The sequence below is a fragment of the Argentina silus genome, assembly GCF_951799395.1.
Source record: "Argentina silus genome assembly, chromosome: 1".
Classification (NCBI taxonomy): Eukaryota; Metazoa; Chordata; class Actinopteri; order Argentiniformes; family Argentinidae; genus Argentina; species Argentina silus.
Window position 1 is genome coordinate 5,379,008 of NC_139655.1, and position 17,087 is coordinate 5,396,094.

The 17,087-nt window shown below is 42.5% G+C and overlaps 1 protein-coding gene across 1 annotated transcript in view; it reads left to right on the plus strand.

The window, feature by feature from the left end:
* The first annotated feature begins 11,491 nt into the window (after positions 1-11,491).
* col11a1a (collagen, type XI, alpha 1a) overlaps positions 11,492-17,087 on the plus strand; it is a 76,230-nt gene continuing 70,634 nt past the window's right edge. The window contains exon 1 of the mRNA XM_083675541.1: positions 11,492-11,816. Within this exon, the coding sequence (XP_083531667.1) occupies positions 11,702-11,816 (115 nt within the window). The 5' untranslated portion in view covers positions 11,492-11,701. The remainder of the gene's footprint in view (positions 11,817-17,087) is intronic.

The following is a 17,087-nucleotide window of genomic DNA, read 5'->3' on the forward strand; positions in this document are numbered from 1 at the left end:
TCTGGGTGTCTGCTCATAATCTAAAGGACAACTCAACATGTTAGGGATGTGTAAACTTACTGTTTTCCTAGACGTCCCAACTGTACATGACTGTTGTATTTCATGCAGCAGTAAAGTCCTAATAGAGATGTCTCATTTATTTAATTCCCCATTTCTGTCAGACAGCAAAAACACCATTGCCTTGACTTGACGAGAGAGCTGTATGAACCCTTATAACACCTGTCAGATTAAAAAGATTACAAATTGTGGGACAATTGACATGCATTTTTCTCTCAGTTTATTTCAGTTTCTACTCATGTGTTTAGAGACCAGCCAATACAAAGAGCTGAGTAATTACCCATAGTAAAACAGCTGGGTAGGGTGGCTTGCTGCCACACCAGAGCAACATGCAGAACAGTCTTATTGCTTTTCTTCCTCAAAGAGGGAGAGACTATGGTCTGAGCAGATTAGTTAAATAAACCCCATACTGAGACTGCTGGAATGCTCTGCATGTGTTAGAGGTGTGTCATCATACAGGGACGGGCAGCTTTGAGACTATTTCATCTGCTTTCGGAAGTACATTACTATGTCAAGTCAACCCAGAGAACTGGGAAATCTCATTCCACACCGAGCACTTATGAAGAAAAACAGAACGCATTGAGTTCTAACGCATGATTCGTTGAGTCATTGTCACGATTCAACTTCAGCCATTTCTTATCTTGCTGCACATTCGAACGGGCAGAATCCTTTTACTCAAGGGGTTCACCCACATTAGTGAAAAGTGTTTTTACAGTGAATTTCAGCAACTGTAAAGAGTAAATATCACTCATTACAGTTCATCACGCATATGTGGCAGACTGAGATGCGAGGGAAACTGTACAAAGACTCCATTGTAGGCCTGTGTCAAAAGGCGCATTCATGACTGGGGTCTTGTTGGAAGAGAAAATACTGATTTCGTGTCGGGGCCAAGAACGCACCTCAAAAATATAGGTCAGGAGAGACGCCCCTTACCTTATCCCACCTTACCCTTTACCATGGATATCTATATATCATACAAACAAATGGCCTCCTCACTATACACAGAATACATATATATATAAACATATATACTGTACGTCCTGATAGTGAAAGTCAACTTAGCAGTTACCTTTTAACTTAAATAATCTTTGAAAATAAGGCAATAAAAGAAACCTGTCATAACAGATTTTTTTTCTCAAGCAATGGAGGGTTAGTCTTATGTGGTATGTCCTGTTGAAGAAGCAATGTTCCAGAAAAAGTCGCTGTCACACACCATTAATATTTTAGATTGTAGGTTCTGCCCTTCAGAGAAAAAATCCCTTACTGACATAAACAAAAGAGAAGGGCGCAGCAATACTATATTTCAAATTAAAGTATTTATTTTAGAGCAAAATAATCATAGCAGCAAAGTTTCCTGAACTTGAAATATAGTAGAACTGTGAAATATTTGAAATATAGTACAACTGTGACCTTCTCTATTGTTAATGGAAGAAGCAGTGTTACCTTAGAATATTTAGACCCTGTCTCTAGTGTTATTGTTAGACGATTTACTGTTGTGTTACAACTTGCTGATTGTCAAACCATCTAAGCATAGCTAGGTGATCACCATGCTATTGATGTGACAGATGATCCACACAAGTGTTGAAGACAATCATGATGTCATCTTTATGGCAAAGGGATTCTAGTAAAGAAACATGTTTTGTGCATGAATGTTAAGGTAACTAATTATTATCTTCTAACCTGGTCTAAAGGTGTTGTGTCCAGTTCATTCAAATCAGTAACACGTCAGTAACAGGAATAACTTCCACCAGGGCTACATGGCTTCAAAATCAACTACTGTACAACAACCAGCCAATGGAAGATTGCCATTTCACATTGTACAAACTGTAGTGTTATGGTAATATGGTTGAAAAAAACAATCACTTGTTAACTTATTGAGGTTTACTCACGTGATACTAAAATAAAATAACCATAAAGCTTTTTAAGTGCATATAAGGATATTTTTTCAAATGATATTTGCTTTCCCTGTTCGCATTAGACATTTGCTTTCCCTGTACCTCTGCTTTACTTAGTAGCTTATTAGTTGTAGCTCATGGCTACATAGGAGTGGCGCAGTGAATTTAATAATTTATTTACAGTCATGCAAGGCTGGTGAAATTGAAAGTTTCCTCAGTATCAATATTGAGGCAGGAGTGGAGAATACCCCCTCTGTATTTCTGTGACCATGTCTATCATAACTTCTGTGTGCTGAATAAATACATAATTTGGTTGAAAACCAGAGCAACCAGAGGAGGTTTCAATTGACAACCTTTACACAACCATTACATGTCATCAATGGAAATGTCAATAATACAAATTGCTGTGGCTATTACTGTGTTAGAGTCATACAGTTCCTAATTAAACTAAGTCCTCACACCACAGCAGACTTTCATATACAGTAGACATTGGTATGCCAGTGCCGCCCCATAGGCACGTTGCATGCTGGTACAGGACAGGATGGGGTTCAGTCAGCCACAGAGGGAGAGTGTAATGAAAGGAGCTCTGTTGGAAGAGAGAGGTGATTCCCAGCGCCACCGGAGCAAACTAGGAAACGTGATCTGCAAAGCTTTGACTGAGCTGGGAGACCTTGGTCAGGGCCTGAATATGTTGCGTGGTCCACTTCCACTGAGAAATAATACCCATCCATTCATTGATAGGCAACTTAACAAGGCACACAAGGGGTTCTTCAAGACCACAACTTTCAGACCATAATCATTACACCAAAACTCCTGAACAAGTATTGTTTGTTACAGTATGTGTAGGGTTGAACAAACAGAATTACACACTATTCTAACAATTAAGCAAGGGTTATCGCAAGTCTACATGTCATTATTACAGCGTTAATTTGAACTGGAGCTGGATTACATCTTATCTTATTTATCTTTGTGTTTATCTAAGCTACTGCTAATAGCCACAAGTGTTCTGGGGTAACATGAATGTATAAGCACAAGCGTGGTCCAGATGGGGAGACAACGGGTGGTCTCTGTGTGTTTACTGAGGAAGGTCTTCAAATAAACACTCAAACACAAGCAGACCTTCATCAGCTGGGGTCTGTAAAATGCGGAATTAAGCTATATGAAGTGTTTCTTCTTCAACATCCTCAATGTTTATTAACATTTATCACAAGTCAAGAGGTGATTCCGTAAAACAATATGACGTAATGCCATTTGTGTGTGTGTGTGTGTGTGTGTGTGTGTGTGTGTGTGTGTGTGTGTGTGTGTGTGTGTGTGTGTGTGTGTGTGTGTGCGTGTGTGTGTGTGTGTGTGTCTGTTTGTGTGTGTGTGTGTGTGTGACTAATGCCAAGCACAGTGGCAGGCTGGATCATATATCAGCCTCCACAGAGCCTTGACGAATTGAACCTTCACTGCCCTGTCAGGAATCGCTACTTTGGGAGTGTCTCAGTCCCTCCCCCCCACCCCACCCCCTAGCCAGACCAGGCCACCCACCTGCACATACAGTGGACCCTCTATCTTGACACCCTGGGTGCTCCCTGCTTCCCTCACCCCTCATGTGGTCAACAGCAGCCATCTGAGATAATTTTAACAGGGTCCTCTGTAGACCAACTCACCACCAGCCCTTTACGGCTCCCAGTCTCATCACCCGACAACTGGGGCCAAGTTGCACCAATTACGGCAACATCTATTCCCCATACACAACATGCCGTGTGCACAACTTTCACCGTGGTAACTGAAGGGGTTTATGTACATCTTCGCTGCGGCATGTGTTGGTCATCTGGTTTTAGTGGGTAGGGTTGGGCCTGCATACCAAGGGTCCTGCAACTTCCAACTCCACATTTCTCCTCAGGGTAATTGCAGTTTCACCCTAACCAGGTGGTGCGACCTGATAGTACTACCTGGAGCTCTGCTCCGATTGGCTGAAGACAGAAGTACCATGTAGGTGTTAAACTGTTCCATAGAGTGAAAGCAAATTGGTAAAGCACTCAAAGTCTATAGAGTTATCACCCGATACGTTTTAAAAGAGTGACTTAGTTCTCAAACACCCATCAACTTCACATGAACTCTTTTTAACGTTATTGAGCTAAAATTGTCCTGTAAGGAATCTCCTTGCTTGGTTTATGAGCATTTGTAACTGGACGCTCCTTCTTTTTACAAGCATGAGGCCAGTGAAGAATAAAACACCAATAGCATCATCTCAGAATAGCTCATCAAATATCTGGGTGCATGAATAAGGATCTAGTACCTTGGTTTTTATTCCCGAACTTCAAACTGGCAGGGGAATATGACATGCACTTCAACTTGATCAAGAGAATACGAAAGAAACAATAGTCACACATGAACCCCTATTCATAACAATATGTGTGTTTAGATTTCCTTTGTTATACTGTTATAACGAGAGACAGTATTTCAAATGCGAGAGTTTCTTAGATATAAGCCTATAGTATAGCCCAAGATGGTGGTAGTATCTAGTGGGGCCATCACAGTGTATGCCCCTCAGCTATGATATGCTCAGACAGAGTGACATTCCTGTCTGAGGCATAAGCAGCCTGCCTGCCTCTCTGGCACTAGCTTCTCTTTCCAGTCTAAAACGTCTGCTCCTACCCAGCTCCTACTCCCCTACCCAGCTCCTACTCCCCTACCCAGCTCCTACTCCCCTACCCAGCTCCTACTCTCCTACCCAGCTCCTACCCAGCTCCTACTCCCCTACCAGCTCCTACTCCCCTACCCAGCTCCTACTCCCCTACCCAGCTCCTACTCTCCTACCCAGCTCCTACTCCCCTACCCAGCTCCTACTCTCCTACCCAGCTCCTACTCCCCTACCCAGCTCCTACTCCCCTACCCAGCTCCTACTCCCCTACCCAGCTCCTACTCCCCTACCCAGCTCCTACTCCCCTACCAAGCTCCTATTCCCCTACCCAGCTCCTACTCCCCTACCCAGCTCCTACTCCCCTACCCAGCTCCTACTCTCCTACCCAGCTCCTACTCCCCTACCCAGGTCCTACTCTCCTACCCAGCTCCTACTCTCCTACCCAGCTCCTACTCCCCTACCCAGCTCCTACTCCCCTACCCAGCTCCTACCCAGCTCCTACTCCCCTACCCAGCTCCTACTCCCCTACCCAGCTCCTATTCTCCTACCCAGCTCCTACTCCCCTACCCAGCTCCTACTCCCCTACCAAGCTCCTATTCCCCTACCCAGCTCCTACTCCCCTACCCAGCTCCTACTCCCCTACCCAGCTCCTACTCCCCTACCCAGCTCCTACCCAGCTCCTACTCCCCTACCCAGCTCCTACTCTCCTACCCAGCTCCTACTCCCCTACCCAGCTCCTACTCCCCTACCCAGCTCCTACTCCCCTACCCAGCTCCTACTCCCCTACCCAGCTCCTACTCTCCTACCCAGCTCCTACTCCCCTACCCAGCTCTTACTCTCCTACCCAGCTCCTACTCTCCTACCCAGCTCCTACCCAGCTCCTACCCAGCTCCTACTCCCCTACCCAGCTCCTACTCTCCTACCCAGCTCCTACCCAGCTCCTACTCTCCTACCCAGCTCCTACTCCCCTACCCAGCTCCTACTCCCCTACCCAGCTCCTACTCCCCTACCCAGCTCCTACTCCCCTCTTCACACAGACCCAGCAGTGTCAGTCTGCTTCAGATTAGGACAGACATGCAAGCCAGCATAGTCAGCGACCTCTGGACTTAAGAAAAGGCTGGCATCATAGAAGGGCTGTATCCAAACAACTTAACATGTCACAATGAATAGCCAATGAACTAATTGATTAAAAAGTGTGTCAATTTATCGTATCGATGTTAGTATCTACACACTAGACAATTCTTAAATCACCCACGTGTACGTATATCTTATTACATCTGTCTACAGTGGAGCTTTTGCTAAGCGGATCCAAGTGTTTGGATGAAAAGAGAAGATTAAAAAGAAAAACACGTATCCACAAAGTAAATAACTACAGCCGTCCAAAACCCCAAGTTTGTGTAGTCATGCCATGCACACTCGCTCAAAGCTCTTGAGCGTTTCTGATTTTTATGTAAACCAAACTGGGTTCAGTTCACAGTCCCTGCATTGGCATGACAATAAACCCCACAAAGCAATAGCTGTTTACATGACAAACAGCAGTCGTATGCACCCGTCTATCACTTTTCTATTTCAGTTCTAAATATTATGCATATATCCATGCCATAATTGTGTATATTTACTCAAATAAAGTCAGCAGCAATCCCTCCTCTGACTCAAATTGTAGGCAACTACTTATTATACGCTTGTATATGCTGTCTCAAAATGGATGTAGCCTTTAACCAAATGTTAATTCTGGTGTGCAGCATGGTAGACCACAGTGAAAATACATAGTTGTAAGTGGCAGTGTACTAAAAGGAGTCATTTCACTGTCTAGAAATCCTCACAGATCCTTGCAAATCCTAACACACATAGTCTTTCTAAGATGCAATTTGCTTCTAAAATTAGATATGATTAAAGCAATTGATATTATGTACAGTGCAATAAGAGGGACACACAGTGCAACTGAAGTCAACTGCCTCCCTGTATTCAGCCCTGGAGTAAATCTGATGGAGAAAGAGCTCTTTATGCTCTCCCCTCGGCCGTGTGTGTGTTTAAACACTGACGGACAGTAGCTAGTGGCTAGCTAGAGTGTGTCTGTGAAAAGTGCTTCTCTTACGATACCACATCAGGTCAAACTCACACACGGTGAATAAAAGAGCCATTCTCATCTTAATGAGCTTTTTAAGGATGTGATGCAATCAACGTGGGCCCCCAGTGGCACAACTCACCAACAAATGTAATGATCATAAACTTCTGATGAGCCAGTGCTTTGAATTTAGCTAATATGTTCATGTTGTAAGGTCCTCTATTTTTTTAATAGCCTTCCAGGGCATTGTTTTGACTGATTATCTGACTGTTCGCATTTGTTTGAAACTTGCTATACTAATTAACTTTCGATCGTTTTCTAAGATCCCACCCCTGTCTGCTCAAATACTTCCTTGGTTAAATGATATCCTCTCTCCTTGCTCTTGGATCCCATTGGTCCAAGCGGGGTCAGTTTTTAACAGTGACAGTGACTCTGCCTTTCAGGGTTATAAAAGCTGAGATTTAACTCCATGGTGTCAAAGGTGAACTGCTTATGGGCCCTGGAGGATGACTGAGTTGGTCCTGCCGTTATAAAAAGAAGGAACAAGAGCAGCAGTTAAATGCATTTTAGTCAAAGAACAATTAAAATAAGGTACATATTTCCAGTGTCTGTAAGCTTGGCATGTCATTTGCAATCAGACACCATTGATATGTGAACTGTTGTTAACCATCCTTTTATAAGTGATAAACACTTAATCATAATAAACAGGATTAGACCTACCATTGGTAAAAGCAAGTTGAAATACAACTTGACGTTAAAACTAAATCATTTGCTTACCTACTGTAAGAGGAGCCACTAACATTGAACTATACATAATGAAAAAATACAGACTGTTCAGGTGTAACAAGACACACAAAGAATGTTAGGAAACTAAGATAAATTGTTTATATTATAGTGAGCAGCTCTTTATTTGAACTGTGGCCATAATTTTTCCTCCTTTTCAGCTTTTTGTTTATATGTTCAAGAACATAAATACACTTACACTGTTCAAATATTTGCTCAAGGTTTGGTCAACTGTAGTTGAAAACATGTTTCAAGGTGTGTACTGAGAACTGGGTAACCCTATATCTGATTTAAATGGTGCAAGTCTTTATCATAATTCACCACAGTATATACAGTATCCAATTCAAAACCATGGTAGACATGTGCTAATAATGTAATAATGTGCTGATAATAGACTGGTAAAAGAGATGGATGTGAGGGTTTACATGGTAATGTATTGAGACTGACGTCCTTGTGAGGAGATTTGAGGCAACAGGGCAGAATTTGCTACTGTATGAACTGTCATGAGAAAGCCATGGTTGTGCATAAAGGCGACCATGTATTCAACTGAATCACTTGCTTGCACCTTGAGATTATTTGTTTCAGATTTCCACAGACAGACAGACAGACAGACGGACGGACGGACGGACGGACGGACGGACGGACGGACGGATTGACAGACAGACAGGCAGGCAGGCAGGCAGGCAGGCAGGCAGGCAGGCAGGCAGGCAGGCAGGCAGACAGACAGACAGACAGTGTTTGCAGGAAAGTTTCATTCATCTGTATCTTTTCCAAACACTAATTATAGGATAATTATACTGTACAGTTGTGTCATAAGTTGGCAGGCAGTTTGCATGCTAAATCATATGGTATAGAAATGATAAAGCAAGACAATTTTGCCTCTTAAAATAGAGGACACAACTTTTTTGCAAGGATGTTAAGATCTTACAGTCTGCACCATCTCAAAATATAATACCAGAAAAACGCAAGAAACTCAAGATTACAGGGGAGCACATACAATGTATATATATATATGAGAGAGAGAGAGAGAGAGAGAGAGAGAGAGAGAGAGAGAGAGAGAGAGCGATAGATCGATTTTATTTGAGAACTGTGAATGTCATTTAAGCAATATCACACAAGAGGGTGTGCTATGTCCTGATTTGAGCACGGGCTGTGCCGCGGTCAAAGGCATGAGGCTCAGCAATAGGCAGCAATACTGGCTTCTCCAGATGTGACTGCTGCCACTTGTTGCCGTTCATGTGATAAGAGAATCGCTGATGCAACCACAACTCAAAATTGGAAACACTGTAAGCATCAAATGGGTTCCAAATGGGTTCGCTGCACCGGTGCAGTTCACAAATCACAAATCATGCTGATGTAGCAAGCGAAGTAAAATCAGCCTATCTTTATTTAGTGAAGTGCAGTTTGGTAGATAAGCCTGTGAAGCCTGAGAAGGGTGAAATTCTACTCAACACATTGTGCACATAAAACAGGAAAGAGGTTCTGCAGTTGTTTATTGTTATTTGAGCATGTCTGGAATGCACCTTTTAATACAATCAGATTGTGCCAATCAAATTTGCTGCATGGAACCTTTGTGTAATAAAACCATCACACATTCTTAATGTTTATATTATTTTCCCCAGAGTCTTTATATACAATTATAATGGCTCTGATTCTCTCTGGACTTGGATCTATACTGTATGTACAGTCCATAATCCATGACACAGACACTTCTGGGTTGACAGGGATCAGTGGACAGTTGGCACAACATCCACTCCTTTAAACTCTTGCTAATCTGTTTGAACCCAACTTTCACATTCATCAGCAAAAGCTGCTTTCTTGCTCTCTTCATTCATAAAACAAATGAACATGAAACAGTCATTCCAATGGCTTGCTGTGTGACCCTACAATGCACAAGTTATGTAGGCTATATGTACTCTTCACAATCACCCCATGTCCAAATTATGACAACAGTTCAACCAATTATGAGTGGTGCATAACTGTCTAGACTGTGATGTCAGAATGCTCATTAGGATTGCATGGTTTATTGTTCAGCCTTGCTTGTTTTTTTTTTGTGTGTTTTTTTTGTGTGTGTCCTTAATGAAATTAAGCTGAAAATGTGTGCTGTCACATCCCAGTGCATTGGTAATTGTTAATGGGAATGGTGGTAGTAACTACAGTGGTCTAATGGTATGTGGTAATAGCTAAGTCAAATAATTTAAAAACCTCTATTTTGTGATCCTACAATGAATAGTAGTGTAGGTTCATAATGATGCACAGTAAAAACACTACTTGGACAGTATCAAACAGTGCTTAGTATCAAACAGTGCTTAGTATCAAACAGTGCTTAGTATCAAACAGTGCGCCTGGTGCTTAGTGTTCACAGGTAGTACGGATGTGCTATGCAATCCATCGGCTATTCCAAGAGTCATTTGGCCAGGTCGAGGACTTTACCCAGTATATCAGATTATCTCCCATATATCCATATATGTTACATTTCTTGAGGATACCTTGAACAATCCAAGGGGTTTCTGTCTTTGGGAAGATTGTGCCAGACATGTGTTTCATATTTGCCTTATGAATCATGACTTGGTCTTTTACATAAGCCGACGCTAATGCGATTGCCTGGCATTATTTATTACAAACAATCACTTGCATGAATTCCACACTGGAGTTTGCTGCCCAGTGTTATTGTTTCAGGCCTGTGGTCTCTGAACCATGAAGAGGCATGGTGTACCCTGCAGCCCTCAGTCTTCCTTGGCAGGACACCAATCCATCACAAGGCAATTAGCCAGATCTGTGTCGGTCAGTGGCCATTATGAGATCCATCTGATATCTCTTGGCTAGGAGATGTCTGAGGATACGCAAGTAGGATGACAGAAAGGTTCTGGTCAGGGTCCATGCCTGCATTGAGGTGAGCCAGGAGATCGTACCAACTGCATGTTTTGGGCAGAGATGATCGCCCCTCCCTTAACTTTGGCTAGGGTGGATAAAAAAAGTGGATTTTGTCAATTGCTTTAGTAGTGATAGTATTTAGTTTTTGTTCATGACTTAAGCAAATGCAAATTACTGTCCAGAAAAGACCTAAATCTTTCTCCCCATAAGACAGACTCTGTATCCGAAGCCAGCTCAGTTGAAATATGACAGTGTCTCCGAGTTTGGGTAGAGTGGAGGTGGGATCTCTGTGTGGTGGTGGTGTGTGTGTGTGTGTGTGTGTGTGTGTGTGTGTGTGTGTGTGTGTGTGTGTGTGTGTGTGTGTGTGGGGTTGTTGTGTTGTAACCTGTTAGTGCTCTTCCTGTGATGTCATGTGAACGCCCAGCCTACTGGGTCAGATGTGAGGTCACATCCCAGTGGGGTATGTATCAGGTGAGAGGAAGCTCTCCATGGCTGCTAATCCTCTTTTACAACAGTAGGTCAGTTCACCATCCCAGCAGGACTGCTGGAACTCTCCCGGAGAACTTAGTAAGAGGAGAGAAACATTCTAGAGTGCACCGTACATCCGACTTGGCTGTACATTGACGACATTAATGTAAATTAATCAGCGAAGTGGACTGCTCATGCATGATGAGTTGTAGCAATTTATTTAACACAATATATTGTTTTCCTCAGCAAAGGACGTTGCAGATTTACTTTTCGTTACAACTATCTAAACTGAAAATAAATTACAGTTTCTATGCTGTAATAAATAGTATTATAACCAATGCATAAACACAAACAACACTGCATTCAGTTAGTGACCCAAATTCAGAGGCAGCTCAGTGTGGGACAAGGTAGACAGTTATGGGGCATTGTCAAACAGTGGGAATAGCCCACATACCTAATTCCGTCTCTCACTCAGATGTCATTCCGTTCATTCCCAGGACATTTCCAGAAAATAGTTTTTTTTTACGTGGACGCGCAAACGGAAGACTTGGGGTAGTTTGCAAAACTGATGGGTGGATCCTAAGAGAATTTCTAGCCCCGTGATTTGCTAATCGGGGGCTTTTGCCCTTGTCATTTTCCTGTAATCGTGGGTCTGGTTTGCGGAGCTCGCCCAGCCCTCCCGTCGGTGTGCCTCCTAGGGGTATCGAGTGCTCTCTGTGCGTTTTGATTAAAGCCCAACTACCTTCAGTCTGAAGGCTGGGCACTGGAAAGGAAGATCGTAGGGGCCTGGAGTGGCTGAGCGAAGAGGCAAAAAACTCCTCACATATGGCTGTGTAGTACAGTATCCATCACTATTTGGGATTGTGGAAGGGACGTCATTTAAAATCACTTGATTTCGCCCAGTTCTGTTCACTTTTGTGGGCGCCGACCATGGAGATGCAAAGGTGGTCCACAAGGTGGAAAACGAAAAGGTGGCTTATGGATTCCACTGTAACTGCATTCATCACTTTAACCCTGGTTCTGCAGGCTACAAATGTCAGAGCAGGTAAGAATTGTTAGGACCCAAAAGTTTGTGTGAAGTTGCAGGGACCGTCAGCCAGCCGGGAACCTTGGTGACTGGTCGAGTATATGATGGAGATCTGGGGGTGATAGGCTTATCAGGACATAGGGTTATTGGCACCAAAAAAAGTATTTTCGATTATTAACGCAGGTTTGATAGGAAGAGACTGTCCCTAAGATTCAGTCAAGCGGTCTGTGGATCTAAAGCCACCAAATAAGAAAGGTGAGGTACAGTTGTACCTAAGTGCCCCTCCTCACAGAGTAAAGTGAACCACATATTTATAAATGAAAGTGTAAATTCAAAGATGGACCCAAACATATTGTATGCACTTTTTCATGCAAGTCCTAAACATATAGTGTTTCAAGAAGTTATACAACTTTGGTGTCTTCAAAGCACTAGGATATAACTGATATTCTCTACATTATGTAGATTTTTACGCATGACTGAAGAGTATTCCCACTGTGAAGTTGAATCAGTTACCTTAATTAATCACACTTTACTGTATTTTCTTTTGGTGCACAAATACACAGCTTTCCCTCGAACGTGGCTTACTGTGGTTATAAAGGAACAGAATTTGTATAAGACCCCATTTGCAGACAGCTTTGAAGATGTATGCTGAAAACAAGCTCTTTGTTTGATATGGTCCGTTAGGTGTATGTGGACACGGTTAGCATGGTGGAATTCCGCAAGGTTTGAGATTGCAGCCTCTCAGTTTGCTAAAGAATTCTGCAGCCAAAGGAGAGGTGTCAGTCAATTTTAATCATGACTCGAGGCGAAATGACATTTCTAGACAAATCTCTCCACCTGACCCGTATCACAGAGTAAAGGTATATTAGTTATTGTTGGTAGGCACTGTTGTTTTTGTTTTAAATACCTGGGATGAAATATATTGATTGGACGTTGTCCTATAGCGCCTACAGTATGTTGCGCAAAAGGTTAGGACAACACTGTCTCTGTGTTTAACACGATATATGTGGTTATTGTCCAATTTCATGGGCTTATGTATGGATTTTTTTCTAATGCTAACCTGTAAAATATATCATAAATGGAATATGAATGGAACATTTGCAGTCACGCGCTGCATTTATTGATTAATTGATCTGTGACGCATCATTTTGGAGCAGTAGTGGGGGTGTTGCAGAACTTTATGCAGTGAAATACATGTTCAGATTGAACCAATGTGATCTTTTTTATAGTTGAAGATTTTGACATTATTGTAACTTACTACCTATTACTCCTCATCGATACGCATTCGTCCTATGGGCGGTGTAGTTGGAGGACGGGTTTACAGCAGCACCCTCGGCGGGGTCCGTAGACAATTGTGATAGATATGAGTGGTCAAGCACATCACTTGCCAAAAGGAGCACCCTTTCTCCACACTGCCCTAGTCCGCACCGAAGCCCAATGGAGGGCTTGTGCAAGCAACCCCGTGTCCAACTTTTCCCCAGAATTTTGCACTTGCATGTTTGTTAGACAAGGCCTTCGTTGTCTCAGGACTGACTCCACGGTGGGAATGTTTCCACTCTAAGTACTGTGCAGTTATTTGATGATGGTCCTCTTTGCACTTCCCTATTATTTTAGTGTCTTCAAAGAGGAGGCCAGCGTATTGGCCTGGACTACTCCCAAAATGGGGTGTGAGTCACTTAGTTCAGGATCATAGGACTCCTTATATTATCCTTAAAACATCTATTGCTTTAGTTAATGCTATTTATCAACTTTATTTTTGGACAATCTATTCAATTAGGTGTATGGGTGTCGATTAGATAATGTCATATCCATTCTGATGACTTTGCATTGACTCTACTTTTATTATCGTTTAGAAAATTATTGGAATTATAAACATGTTAAATTATTGTCATTCCCCCCTTTCAATGTTTACTAATTGATTATGGCCTTCTAAGTTGGTCAGACCATGGCCTATAGACCTCATTATCTCATAAGACCCCTCAACGATTCAACAATTTCAGTCATTTTAAAAAATAACATCCTGTAGGCTATGTATATTTGCCTGCTTGTCAGTTTCTCTGCTGGTGTTTATGGAACATTAAGCTGTTTCTACAAGGTCCCCTTCTGAGCTCGTAGTGTACAGACACGTTTTCTCAGCCCCTGGGGCACAAGCTCCTCAGATGTGCATTCCTGCAGACAAAGCTAGCATTTCAGAACCTTCTCTCTGCTAGGGAAACATGGGCAACCTGGTCTAAAATGGACTGAAGGTCTGTTGAAGTCCAAGCTGTCACAGTGATTTGATTGACCATGGTAGCCTGTATTTTTGAGGATTTCTATTTTTTGGCATTCACTTCAATGATTTCTCTCATTTTTCCAGTATGATGCTTTTGATTGAACATGATTACAGTAATGTTTTTACTGGTGTGTGCCTTGTAATCTTTCAGTAAGACTTTTAACTTTTTGCTTTTGAAAGCTATTTCATATTTTGCTCTGATGTGGTCTTGCAGTGGAATAAAAAGAGTTAACGAGAAGACAGCCAAAAAGTCATGGAAGTCACAGAGGGAAGAGAGTAGGAGTAGAGTGAGAGAGATGCAGACATTATGAGTGGATACTGTACATTATTTGACACTCAGGGAGCAGCAGGTGAAAAGGTCTTCCTATTTTACCAGCCAATTTATCTCCCTATAAATATTTTAGGGTTGGTAATTAGAAAGTAAGAGCAGAATACATGCGCTTTATATCCTCAGGTCAGACATGTTTTGTGATGAGTAGAGAGCTGAAGAGGACTAGCTTTTTTGGCATGAGTCATGTGCCATGCGTGTATAACCTCCTGGAACACGTTGTTGATTATAAATTTGCATTAATCTCCACCTGTTAACATGACAGGTGTTACATCAAAATAGCATCTTTGTTTTATGCTAATGATTCCTCTCTCCCCCCCCATTTTCATAGAGGAGGCCCCTGTATGATCTGGGGTTGAGCCCAGCTGGGTTGGCTCTTTCTTCCCCTCAGACGATAGAGGGCCCCTCTCCTTCCCGTGCCACCTAGGGTCTGAGAGATATGTGGCCTTATTTGCGCAGTGGCCAGGGCAAACTCACACCAGCTCATCAGATGTGTGGTTTTAAAGACTGCACACACTCATTTGGGTGTTTTAATGGATTTGGCGGTATTGACGTTTTTTTGGCACCTCAGTGAGAGGGTCGCCCCCTGGCCAAATCGCCACATCTGGAATATATGACGCCTGGATCTTGAACTGAGAGGTGCTCTGAAGAAACTCACAAAGAGCTCTTCAGTTCAGTTTGAAGAGCCAGTAGCTCGGTACTTTTCACAATATACAAAAGGGCAAGTGGTCTGAGATGATATCCCCTCTCACTGGGCACTGATACATCTGTGGGTTTCCTTTCAGTTTATTTAGATTTCTTCTATTTTTAGAATTTTTTCTCAGTAGCTAAGTCTGTCTCTATTTTCCAACTTGAGGGGTAAGTGATTCAGATAAAGCCTATGTGATGGAGGGGGAGTGAAGGGGTGATTCATTCAATGAGCAAGTAGGGCTGTCAACACAAATAGCCGTTCTTTGGAAGACAGAATAATAGATGGGATGGGACCTTTGCTTTTGAGAGATTTAAGGGGGTCATGAATGTGTTTTCAGCCGACGGAATGTGGTGACTGCTGGTGCTCTGCAGACTCTATGGGCAACTGCTTTAAGCATATAGGTTATGGAGACAGTGCTGTTTAATGCTAGATATTTAAAAAAAAATGGTGATGTATGTTGAAGAGTACCAGCCCTCCTGGTTCTGTACAAAGACACATGTGTTCCATACCTGTTGGCCTACCATATACACTCACCAAGCAACTTTATTAGGAACACCTGTACACCTTCTCATGGTGGAGGTGGTGTAATGGTGTGGGGAATGTTTTCTTGGCACACATCGGGCCCGTTAATACCAATCAATCAATCATCGCTTGAATGCCACAGCCTATTTGAGTATTGTTGCTGACCATGTGTATCCCCTCATGGCCACAATTTACCCATCTTCTAATGGGTACTTCCAGCATGATAATGCACCTTGTCACAAAGCAAAAGTCGTCTCAAACTGGTTTCATGAACATGACAATGAGTTCAGTGTTCTTCAGTGGCCTTCCCAGTCACCGGATCTGAATCCAATAGAACACCTTTGGGATGTGGTAGAACGGGAGATTCACAGCTTGAAAGTGCACCTGAAAACTCTGCAGGAATTACATGATGCAATCACGTCATCATGGACCAACATATCAAAGGAATGTTTCCAACATCTTGTGGAATCAATGCCACGAAGAACTGAGGCTGTTTTGAGAGCAAAGGGAGGCCCTACCCAGTATTAGTGTAGTGTTCCTAATAAAGTTCTCGGTGACTGTATATGAGATGAGAGGCCCAGATGTCTGCTTAGGCCCAGTTCACTAATGAATTGATCATGGGTATGGGAACAACTCTGGTGGGTAGGCCTACTGGAGGAATGTCCTAAAGACGTATCAGAAGGTTGTGCATACTGAATCTAAAGACGTATCAGAAGGTTGTGCATACTGAATCTAAAGACGTATCAGAAGGTTGTGCATACTGAATCTAAAGACGTATCAGAAGGTTGTGCATACTGAATCTCTCTCTTGATACATGTCACACTCATTCATAAGAAATTGACTTCCATGATACTCACACAAACAGAAGACATTTTCACCAGTTGATGAGGTTTTTACAACAAATGTTTACATCAAATCATTACAGAAATGTTGACACAGTTAAACCAATCCTGAAACAACATCTTCCGCAATACACATAGAAATGAAACTCACATTCTAGGTATTAAAACGCCAGAACAGAGTAAATGTCATGCCTTTTGGTTTTGGCCGTGAAAATTAACAAAACATTATCTTCTGGACACAGTGCTGCTGGAGTTGTGAATGTATTCGGGAGCTGTATACACCGAAGACATCCCCTATGCAATGGAAATAGATTCATGTTGAAACAGGGAATTGTTCCCTACATGCTCCACTGACCAGAATATAACGGGTTGTTATAGCCTGCTTATCCCCGGCAGAGCTGGAATGTCCACCAGAGTGTGTTGAGAGGCAAATCAGACATTTTTATAAGATCCCCTTGTATAAAGAAGCTAAAGAAACTTCTGTATTATCCGACCCACGTGTGCCAAACTAAACAGTGGTTTTAGACCAGTCAGATAAGACTAGCTGATGTTTCTGTACCATACAAAAACAGATTACAGTTATTGCCCTTGCAGTTATTGCCCTTATAAAACACTTGTTTATTATTGTATTCCA